Genomic DNA, 11,460 nt, shown 5'->3' on the forward strand with positions numbered 1-11,460 from the left:
ATGAGGAAATAACGCCCCCTCTGGGTCGCCGAGGGAAACAAGGTGGCCTCTCACCCCGGCATCAGTTTTCAGGTTCCAAGGACCTCAGAGATGCCTGGTTGAGAGCAGCTGGCGGACAAGTGATCACGCCACCCACCCTTGACTGATGCCACGCATGCTGAGTGAGCTGAGGTGGAAGGCGGGGCAGAGGAACGGGTGGCTCTTGTGTCCTCCCATTCCCCTCCCACCCAGGGCATCGGCGGCAACGGCGAGCCAGCGAGACGCTTGTCCTACAGCGCCTCCTCCTGGACAAAGCTCCAGACAGCCGAAAAGGGACACCACCAGCCCTAGAAAACCTAGAATAGGCACTTCCTTCCTGGGGCATCAGAAGTTGATCCTGCCACGTCCACTGGAGAGGCAAAAAGGAGTCCAAAAGTCCTTGAGGCTACCTCTTACCGCCTCAGCCCCAGCTCAGACAACAAGCCTGTGACCCAGAAGCGAGCATCTCATCTCTCGTTGATTAGGTGAGGCAGGAGGAAAATCCCTCCAGTTTGTTCATTTATTTATTTATTTATTTATTTATTTATTTATTTACTTATTTGTTTATCTGATTGCTCTCTGCTGAGCCTGAGCTTTAGAATGTTCTGTGCTGGTGTACGTTACAAGATCCGAGAACGATCGTCCCGAAGTTTGTCAGTTTGAAAGGGCGCCAGGAAGAAAGGCCTTTTCCCAGAGCCACAGTGCCAGTCTGAAAAAAAAAATTGTATTTCTGAGGGTCATGTGAGTGTGTGTGTGTGTATGCACCTGGAAAAGAAAAAAATTCTACTCACTACTAGCTCATATTTGCAATCTATTTCTATTGTTACAGACACATTAGGGTGGGGTGGTTTAAGTCTAAGATTGAAAGTAATTGTAGTCAAGGGTAAAGTAGTGGCTGTCTTTCGATGAAAGGCTGGAAGAAACGGTGAGCAGCAAAGCCTAAGGAAGGGGTAATGGATCTGGTTATCTCCTCCTATCGCTCCCTCCCCCAGTCTGTGCAGTGCTGGGTCAATCCCTGGGCTGGGCTATTTCACTGCACATGCGCTGGGCGTGCGCAGCCCCGCACTGCAGAGGCTCTGAGCAATGCCGCCTCAAGCACAGTGCCAGGGGCTCCATCGCGCACCACTCCAGCGCCTGGCTGTGGAGGGACTCGAGAATCCTATCTAAAAGAGGCAGGAAACACGCGGTTTTCTTTTGCAGGAAAATCTGAATTAATGCCTCAAATCAATCTTTCTAGTCTGGTTTCATCAAATCAACAAAATCTCCATGTTGCGCATGGACACTCAGTGTTGTCTTTGAATCAGAATTTTCACATCTGGGGTGCAGCTTCTCCCTGTTAATGTAGAGGGGGAACACTACCCTGGGCTTAGAGAGCATAATTTCTCCTCTAGTTTTGCAAAACTATCAAGTCTAGGAGATACTTTCCTTTGAAACAATAGTATCTATTTTTATCATTTCCGAAAACGTGCACCTAAATTGGATTTAAATCGGAATTCCGAGTTCTTGGTTGCTTCTCCACAGCTTCCTGTGCTCCCGAAAACCCTCACTGGCCGCCGCGCACTGCACTGCGACAAGGCCGTAAACACCTCTAACAGCTGCCTGCCAGCCCAGGGTGAAATACTGTCTTTGTTCCGGTTTCCCCTGCCTCTTGGGCTCAGAGAACAGAATTCTGGCAAAATAAACGTATTAGTAGAAAGATATGATAGGAAAAAGACGGTTGATTTTCAGCCAGGTTTCTTGGCTACGTTTGTAATAGCGAACTTTGCTTTATTTCCTAGCCTTTCCAGAGACTGCACTCCCAGCTCTTGTGTCCACCCAAGAAGAAACCAAGGCCAGGACATTGGCTCCCCAGTCTATAAATAGAGGTTTGGACCCAGGACGCTGGGAGTTTTGCCCAGAAACCTCTAAAGTCTTAGGCTCCGAATAATCTTTAAATTTCGTTTCTTTTTCTCTCCGGTTTTCTTTCCTTTTTTGTTTATTTTTTGTTGTTAGGTTCACAGAGACAATGAAGGCAGTTATGGCGGTGTCAGCCTCTTAGCCTTTCCTTGTAGAGAAAGTGTGCGACTTCCCAAACGTGTATTTCTCACATGGCAACCAAACGTTTCTTTCCAATAAGCTTTGAATATCACCACGAGGATTACAAAGATACCCTACATCCTCCATCTTTCCACCTGGCATCACCTTCCTCTGTGTAATCAGAACCACGTTAGTCACCGAAACACGCTGGGCCACCAAACCCAAGAAAAAGCAGCTGAAACCCCAAATCTACAACTTAGCCAGCTGAGCATCCAGCCCACCCCAGCCCCACCCAGCCTCAGAACTCCAAGTCCACCCCCAGCCCCACCCAGACTCAGGCCATCAAGTCTTTGAGCCCCACCCAACTTCAATGGACCTATGCTGCAGGGCCTATGGACGCAGTCAAGGAGCTTGTTTTTCCAAAGGGAATGCTTCCTCTTACTATCAGCGTCATCAATGTGTAATAGGGAACTGCTTACAAGATACAGACGCTCGGAATAAAAATAAAATAAGAAACAAAAACCCACTCCAGAGACAGGGAGCCCTTGGAGTTACTGACCCAGAACAATTCTGCAGACATCAACTGGTCCTCCATTTTGAAATGAGAGTGATTCTATCCTTAATTACTAAAAACACCTTTCTACAAACATATCAGCTATTGTTCACAAGTATTTGTACAGCCAACACTGTTATACTGGAAAACTGGGCAAACAATAAGGATTTGTCGATAAGCACGTTGGGGACTATGGCCCACCGCCATGTGCAGTCTTATGCGCAATGCGGCAGATTGTCTAAGGTTTCAATGTTTCCCTATGTGTTCCTGAAGGAACAGGAAATAGGGGTTTCAAAGTACACCATCAAATACCATCCAAAATTTTGGGGATTAAAACAACATTATGTTCTGCAAAGATTTTCTTTCTTTCTTTCTTTCTTTTTTCCTGTGTGTTTGGTTCAGTAGTTTCGAAGTAAGGGAAATATTGCAGTATGGTGTTTATTGGAAAATGAAAAAAAAAAAAAAAAACCCACAACGCATTTGGAAAGCAAAAAGATCTACTCTTTCATTACTCTGACAAATGAGAAACACACGCGATGTTTGAACGTCGAAATGCCTCACATTTCTCAAATATCTATTGGGTTTATCCTAAAACCTGTACCAGATTTTCTGATATTACTTCCCATAGCAAACATCCATTTCGTGACACAAAATAGTCCAAGTTCACCTGACACATTACCAGATGCAGGAGGAACCTAGCTTGGGTTATTATTACCATTTTCTCCTTAAGAATTAGAGAAATGTTTTTTAAATAATTAAAGCGTCTTTATATATAAGGCCCAATAAAATATAGATCCTAAAAATTGGCCTCACCCATGAAAGACATCCTGAATACACCGAAGTCTCCCCACCCACGACCCAACCCTCAAAAAACACCTGTTAACCTAGGGTAGCTCTGACCACCATCAAACCACGGAAACACGGTATTCTATACCATACGAAACCTTTACTGACCCCCCCAGCCTCAGCCAAGCTGAGGAGTCCAGAAACCATTTTCACATTCTTCTTCACAAGGCGGATTGGGGGAGGGGGGCTCGGGATCCGCGGGTTTCCAAGTCAAGGGATCTCTGGGGTGGGGGTGGGGGGAGACACGGAGGAGTCCCCTATGCACTTTTGAGCCTAGCAGGACCTTATCTCGAGCCCCAAAGGACATACATTAGGGACGAGGATGCAGAGAGCGATCCCCAGGTTCTTGAATTACGCAGGGAGCTGGGGAAGTGGCACCCATTGCCCGAGGCGGTGGAGCCGGCAGCTCCTGCGCCAGCAGGGTGGCTCTTACCCGGAGGGTGCCGAACTGCGGGCGGGCGGCCCGGACGGTGGCTGGAATCCATCCGGCGCTGCCGGACTGCGCTCACCGTCCTCGGCAGGTTTGGGCTCATGTTGCTGAAGGGATCGGGTGGGAAGCGCAGGGCCGGGGTCGAAGCAGGCGGTCGGCTCCCTGCTGGAGTGTGAGAGGCGGCGGGTGGCTCGGCGCCCCGTGCTCCTTCCGGGCTCCCCGCCGGCTCTGGAAGCGGCGGCGGTCGCGACCGGGGGCGAGCTGCGGTGGAGTCGCGGCGGGAGCCCAGGCCGCTGCGGACCACGCGATCCCGCAGCCGGCGACTAGAGCCCACCTCTGCAGAGACAAAGGTTAGAAAAAGAGGGGGTGAGGCTCTGGGAAAGCAGAATGCGGGGGCAAATTCGCCTGGGAAATCAGGAAAAAGGCCGTGAAGGCGAGCGGCGCCTGCACATGACCAGCCGCAGCCAATGACGACCGCAAATAGGTCATAAAAAGGTCTATTACCAAGTTGTAAATTTTCTTCAAACAAAAAGGAATTTACTGCAATTCCTTGCGGATTTTGCACATACAGCTCGCGAGCGCCATGTTTTTCCTCTTCTCTTTCTCTCTCCTCTCTCTCTCTCTCTCTCTCTCTCTCTCTCTCTCTCTCTCTCTCTCTCTCTCTCTCTCTCTCTCTCTCTCTCTCTTCTCTCCTTACTACCCCTCCTCTTTTTATCTTCTTTTCCTTTCTCTTCGGAATCCCTTTCCTCTCTCTGTTCTCTCTCTGTTCTCTCTCTGTTCTCTCTCTCTCTCTCTCCCCCCCCCCCCCGTGTGTGTGTCAGTTCTCTCTCGCTCTGTCTCTGTGCCTCCCCCCTCTTTCACACACACACACACACGCACACACACGCACACACACACACACACACACACACACGCACGCACACACGCACACGCACGCGCGCACACACCACACCTTTTCTAGGAATTACTGGGCATTTTTGGTTTTGTTTGACTCAAAACGTCTGTGCAATTGGCCGCCATGTGGGAGGGAAATGAGATCAGACAGTGCTTAAGCTCCGGGGATGTCATCCCACAGCGCCTCCCCCAGTCCCAAGTCTGCCCCCCCCTCCCCAACGTTGGTCACTTGGCTACTCTCTTCCTCTCCCTCACAAAAACACTTGTCCAGAAGGAAAGCAGACACACTCAGTTTTTACCCGCTCATTTCAGGAAAGCCACATCCCAATACTTTACCCAGAAAACGGGGCTGCTTAGGCCAAGAGAGCACATTCATTTGCCACTTGGCTCCAACTTAAATTAGGGTCTCTCCCGCCTCCTGCGGGTTTCTGTGGTGGGGGAGCAACCACTCGTCCCAAAGGCTGTGAATGGTTTGGGATACTTGTCTACCTCTCTGAAATACCATTTTGAGCACCCATGATTGGGCTTTTAATCTGTTGCCACAGAAAGGAACACCCCCCAAATCCCTCACTTTAGGTCCTCCGATCAATTCTTGCATATTGGGAAAATTAGTACTAGTCCTCTCTGCTCTTTCTTCAATCATTTCAGCCCCTGGCCTCCATGTTTGACCATTAAAAAATGCTCAATGCAACTCTGGGAAGGAAAGGAGTTTTATCTGTTCTTGAAAAGAACAATCTAGGGGGGGGGGGGAAATTCCTCAAAGGTTGGAGTGGTACCACCTTTGTATTGTCAGTGGGAAGCTCTCTGGGGAGCTCACCTGAAAGTCAATGGTATTGCAGGTTCCTCTCATGAGCACTGCGACCAGAGCCTGCCTGACAGGGACCACCATCCTGCTCAGTCATTTTCAGAACAGTCTAGCAAGGTGTTTCTGAGTATCCGCATGAGATGTTGGAGCTCTAAGTTACTAGTGGAACTGAAGCATAGCGCCCCTTTGTGTAGGTCATTTATATCCTAAGAGAAAGTTCTCATGAACTTGGATAATTTTAATTAAAGGGTTTCTGCCACCATCTGTCAGCAAAATTCTTAATTCTTGAAAAGGCCAGTGGGCCCTAATTTTGCTGGTCCATTGAAATGTTTTTTTTTTCTCTCTCTCTCTTCCCCTTTCCACCTCTAGACACCCAAGGATTCAGCAAACACCCAAGATATGGAGGACAGACGCTAGATGTGAATTCTTATGCAGTGAATTAAACAATATGTTATTACACACGGAAATGGGCAAGCTGGTGTTTATTCCCTGGTCTATACACATGGAAGTGGGTAAAGAGATTGTTCAATTCTAAAACATTCTAAAAACTAATCTCAAATTGTCTCTGTATCATCTGCCCTCTATCCAAATAAAAGCAGAGCGTATCTCATGCCCTTTCAGCCTGGGGAAATGATGGAAGGGGAGAGACTGCAGAGAGAGGCAGCCATGTTGTGCTGTTTGTCTGCTGTGCAGAGGCAAGCAATACAACTCGGGAAATGGTATCGTTGAACCGACTTTTCTCTAAAAAGGAGGAACCACCACACCCTCTTTTTGTCTGTGGCTCTGTTGTTGTCACTCAGAAGGCTTTTCTCTTGTAGCCAGTGTTCACATCGAGGGGCTCTTGATTTTTGTGGAATTACAGACTTTGCTAGGTCTCAGGATAGAAAAGCTCCACCTTTTCTCTGGAGGTTTATGTAAATTTGTGCAGCAAAAAAAAAAAAAAAAGTCCCTTTCTTGCTGCAGTGCTTCACTGTTTACAGAGCTGAGCCAATCAGAAAGGCACCTTGCCTGCTCCCCCACTAGTCCCTCCCCATTGAGAGGGCATCAAGGGGGTGGGGGTCCAACCTTGATGAGAGGAGGAGAGGAATGGGGGAAGGTAATTCCTCAAGGTCTTTATTTGGAAACCTATGCTCTTTGGTAGCTGCAGAAACATTCATTTTTACATTTATTATCAACATTTTCTGTATGTGTGAATCTATGGTTTAGGGGGCCAGTGTGGCCCTAAATGAAGGTGCATTTTCAGAGTTGCAAAGTCTGTCAGAATGTCAAAGATGTGGCATTTTTACCTTATTTTCTATCCTTGATTTCTATTCCCACTCATTCACTCAGTAGGTCCTTTTCCTAGTTAAAGCTTGTCAAATTTTAGTTTGAAGAGTGATATTTGGGGGAGCATTCTTGAGTTGGAGATACCAATTTTTAAATTTATTAAATTTTATTATATGTGTAGAAATGTTTTGGCAGCATGCACGTAAGTGCACCACACTCCATTTCCTGGACCTGGACTTGTGCATGGGTGTGAGTCCCCACATGGATGCTAAGAACTGGTACCTTGACCTTCTGCAAGAGCAACACTTGCTCTTAACTGCTGGGCCCTCGTTCCCGCCCCAGAGATAGCAAAGCTTGAAGAGTTCCTTAAATCAAAAGCAGTTGGAGTTCAGCCAGTGCTGGTCTTCAGGCTGTTTTCCAGCTGGGCTCTCGGCCTGAGGCGTCCTCGCTCTCCTTTCCAGCTAAGTCGACGTCGATTGGTTCAGGCAGTACACGAGAGTACACCAACATCCCCAAATCCAACACTGGCCTTTGCAGCTGTCTGCTCTGTACAAATGTTTAAGCCTTGGCCACTCCTGATTAAATGTCTTTCCGGGCTTAGGTTGACAAATGTCACAGCCATGGCCTCTTCCCTGGGTGGAGAGTCAGGTGGTGACTTGCCTTTAACCCAGCCAGTACCAATCCTACTGCTATCCACAAGACAGCAGACAAACCACCCACTAACACCTGCCAGTGAACCTGGTGCAAAGCTCCAGAGCCTTCTTTTCTTACTGATGTAATAGAAACCAGCCTGGAAAGTAACAATAAAACAAAAACCACACCCATAAAAGTAAATGTGGCTAGAACAAGCAGCCACAACTCAATGTCTACTTTAAAGTATTGCCATTTTTTCCCATGAGAAATATATTTATTTGTATTTCTCCTTTCCTTCCTTCTTTTCTCTACCCCACCCCCATATAAAAAAGCAGCTGCATGAACAGCTTCAAATGGGAAATGGATATCCTGTTAATAATAGATGCCAAACCCCAGCTTCAACTGGGAGTCTTTGGAATTAGGCTGTGGTGTGACCTGGGCTCTGGGTCATCAGGCCTAGGACTTGACTTGAATCCTTTTGAAGTTCAAAGCTGTCACAGTATCATGCCAGAATTATTTAATGAAACAAGTGTGGATAGTTAGCTCACTCTAGGAGGCCTCCATACCACCACCACCACCACCAAACAGGTTGGGAAGTATATAACCCACACCCGTTTGTTTATAAAATAGAAGGTTTGACTAAGTCACCCCCTTCATGTGAGCCTTGGCCATTGTTTGTGACTGGCCAGAATGGTGTTCTCTGAGACGAAAGAGCTCTGCTCTTTATGGAGGTACATCTCTTTATTAAGGAGCTATGCTCTGGAGCGGCTGTTTACACTCAGGGCTCATTTCCAATATGTGAGGCCACGGCTTTCCTGAAGAACAGCAGAGGGTGGACGACGTACCAACCGACATCTGAGATGAACACAGCAAGCTGGCTTACAACACAGGAGCACAGGAGCAGTGCAAGAAGAATACAATAAATATGGCACCTACTTGACAAAGCAGAAACACAGAGCATCGAGACCTAGAAATCCCAGGCCATTACAAGCATGGTTCAAAACGAAAGCAAGGCCACTTGCCAGAATGAAGTTAGTGAAAATATTGCAATTAGTTTTCAAGTATTAATTCTCTAGATTATTCAATGGCCACAATTTGTATGGACTACAGAAGCCCAACTAAATGTTGACTTTGATATTATCCTTAAACTCCTGTCACTGGACAACACTCTCCCAAGTTTAAGGAAGTCGGCAGCCTGGACAATACATTGCACTCTTCAGCTAATGTGCTTTTCCAATATTTGGCCCAGACTCTTCCCTGACAAACATTTACAAAAATGCTCAAAGAAACCTCCTGGAAGTGAACCAGAAGACACCTGAACCATCGTTACAAAAGCAGAAAGAAAAATATAAATAATACATTTAATCAAATAATAAAGTAAATATTCTGCAGGCATAATTTTTAAAAACATTATTAATAAACTTCTTTTAATTTACTCACCATAAAGATTTTAAATGTTCAAGTGCACTTGTTTGATTAATAAAGCATTTTATATTCAATCATCTAGTGCTGATCATTAGGAAGTTTATGTTGTTGAGGCAAACCACCAGCTCAGACGTTAAAAATTACCATTATAAAAATATAGCTACAAGGTCCGTATCAAATTACCCTTCTATAGGACAGCTCAAGGACTGCTTCTATTAGATACTACAAACTATTCTCTTTAAAAACACACAAATCCCTTTCAAAGCGCAGAAACCTCAAGAGCAGTGACATTAAGGTAGCTTGAAACACAGGTAAAGTCCGTTTCCAAAAAAACAAGAGGGAGAAACGGTGGTGTCCACCAGTATATACTTAGACTGATCATCAGTCTTAATAGTCTGTGGTAGAAGTGTACAGGTAGAGTTTAATTTGTGGGGCCTTCAGCTCCGTCTTCCTCCAGCCCCGAGACTTCCTTTTTGGGGTCTCCATCCTTTGCCTCCGGCCGGGACGCGGGAAACTTGTCTTTGTTGTTCTCCTTTTTCCATTTCATTCTCCTGTTCTGGAACCAGATTTTTACCTGTCTCTCCGTGAGGGCCAGAGTATGGGAGACCTCGATTCTCCTCTTCCTGGTCAGATAAGGGTTAAAAAGGAATTCCTTTTCCAACTCTAGGGTTTGGAAGCGACTGTAGGTTTGTCTTCCTCTCCGTCTTCCAGGAGCTGCTGATTAAAAAACAACAACAACAACAAAAAAGGGGAGGAAAATCAACTTTTTTTTTAAAATGGTTGATTCTCTGAATGCTGTTGGAGTTTTCTGGAACGGGCTTAAGAGGTGAAATACACAGTGGTCTTTAATTCTCATACAGATATAGGGTGTGCAGGCAAGAGAGGCAGAGACAAGCTCTTCGCAATTATTCTGTCCCCGTCTTTACACACTTTTTAAAAGTCTGTATTAGTTTTTGTACAAGAGCCACATTGGCTACACCAGAAGGAAAAGGAGGGGGAGAGGGAAAGGACAGGGGAGTTTTAAAGCTAGAACGTGAGATGAAAGCAGATTTCTCCCTTTCTCCCCTCCTTTAAAAAAAAAAAATAGCGCATCCCAACCTTGTGGTCTCATCCAGGGAAACATTTGAGAAGGAGACGAGCTCTGATTTAAGTGGTCTGGGTCCTCGCCAATATTACCACTGGACGATTTACAGTCAGGATATTGTACCAGCTCGGCCTCTTGCTGGGTCGTAAAAATCGGCTGTCTCTGTAAGTTATCGTATCCGTAAAACTTCGCGGGCTCCCCGTGACAGGCAATCCCGCCGCAGGGGGGAGGCGGCGGCGGAGGCGGAGGGTGCGGAGGAGGTGGGGCGGCCTGGTAGGCAGCGGTCGGGCTGCCCGCGCCGGCGTGGAAGTAGTCCTGGCCGGGCCCCGGGCCGCCCCCTCCGCCGCACCCGGGCGGCGGCGACGGGTGCGGGTGCGCGTGCGGGAAGCCGGCGGCGCTGTTGCCATAGAGCTGCAGGGCGGCGGCGTGGCGGCCGCTGACCTCGGGCGCGAAATGACAGTCGTAGTAAGTGGGATTGATGGCCTCGCCCGCCGCCGCGGCCGCCGCAGCCGCCGCCGCCGCCGCGGCCGCCGCCTTGTACTTGGAGTACAGCGGGTTCACGAAGTACGAGCTCATCGGGGCGGCGGCCGCCGGCGGCGCGGAGCCGGTAAGGGGCGCGCCTCAGCTCGGTCGCGCCGCCGCGGGGGCCTCTGGGGCGGCTCACTCGAGCCCGCGGGGGCCGCCGGGCCTCGTCGCCCGGCGAGCGCTTCCCCCGCCCCGCTCAGGCTCGACCGTCCGGCCGCCGGCCGCTCATGCCCGGCTCTCGCGCCTCCGTCTCGGCCTCGCGCCGCCTCCCTCGCGGGCCGCGCCGCCTCGCCCGCCCCCGCGCGCTGCCGCCGCCGCCTCCGCCCCGCGGGCCTCTCCCGGCGCGCGCCTGCTGGGCCGCAGTGGAACCGCCGACGCCCGGGCGACCTGCCCCGCGGCCTCCAGTTTCCTCTCCGGCTCCAAGCGGCCCTAGCGCACCGGGACCAGGGGGAAAAAAAAGAGTGCGCGCGGCCCACGGGGGAGACGCTCAGGCTGGGGCTGCCGAGCCCCCGCTCTGCAGGGAGACGAAAAGAGAACACACCCTCTGCCCGGTGCCACCTCTCACCTCAGCCCTCCCCCCGCCGCCCCCTCCCAGCGCTGTCGCCGCCGCCGCCGAGGCTGCCGCCCCGGTGCGCGCCGGCGAGGCATTTTCGCGCCCCGCCACTGCGAGGAGAGGGAGCTAGATGGGGGGCGAGATAACCGCGCGGAGGGATCCCGGCGGCGGCGAAGCGGCCCCTGCGCCGGACGGGACGCCGCACGCCGGCCCCGGGATGCCTCCGCCAGCCTTAAAGGGGGCCCATAAAGCCGCACTGCCAAGGGCTCGCGGGGCCCCCCGGGTCCGCAGAGAGGGGGCGCGGCCGAACCTTAGCCTTGGGCCAGGCGGGGAGGTCACTCCCAGGAGGCCGCGGAGCAGACGGTCTCTCCTCCAGCAAGGCTCCTGGATCTGCCCAGTAGAGACTGGCGGT

General features: G+C 49.9%; 1 protein-coding gene and 1 long non-coding RNA gene across 4 annotated transcripts; one reads left to right on the forward strand and one right to left on the reverse strand.

The window, feature by feature from the left end:
- Positions 1–2,157, forward strand: LOC147005896 (uncharacterized). Its single transcript, XR_015045262.1, has 3 exons — positions 1–503; positions 1,797–1,883; positions 2,011–2,157. It is a non-coding gene; the product is annotated as an uncharacterized LOC147005896 (long non-coding RNA).
- A 5,602-nt stretch (positions 2,158–7,759) lies between these two features.
- On the reverse strand, positions 7,760–11,460 carry Hoxd8 (homeobox D8). Of its 3 annotated transcripts, XM_029473947.2 has the most exons (3): positions 11,359–11,460; positions 9,985–10,132; positions 7,764–9,603 (listed from the first exon to the last, which is right to left on the reverse strand). In XM_029473947.2, the coding sequence occupies exons 2-3, from the start codon at positions 10,007–10,009 to the stop codon at positions 9,308–9,310; spliced, it is 321 nt and encodes a 106-aa protein (XP_029329807.1). In that variant the 5' UTR covers positions 10,010–10,132; positions 11,359–11,460; the 3' UTR covers positions 7,764–9,307. The 3 variants fall into 3 exon arrangements, with proteins under 3 accessions (XP_021036610.1, XP_021036604.1, XP_029329807.1); XM_021180951.3 differs by lacking the exon at positions 11,359–11,460 and having other exon boundaries at positions 7,760–9,600; positions 9,985–10,794; XM_021180945.3 differs by lacking the exon at positions 11,359–11,460 and having other exon boundaries at positions 7,760–9,603; positions 9,985–10,794.

This window comes from Mus caroli, unplaced genomic scaffold, assembly GCF_978045245.1.
Source record: "Mus caroli unplaced genomic scaffold, Mus_caroli_1 scaffold_2, whole genome shotgun sequence".
Taxonomy (NCBI): domain Eukaryota; kingdom Metazoa; phylum Chordata; class Mammalia; order Rodentia; family Muridae; genus Mus; species Mus caroli.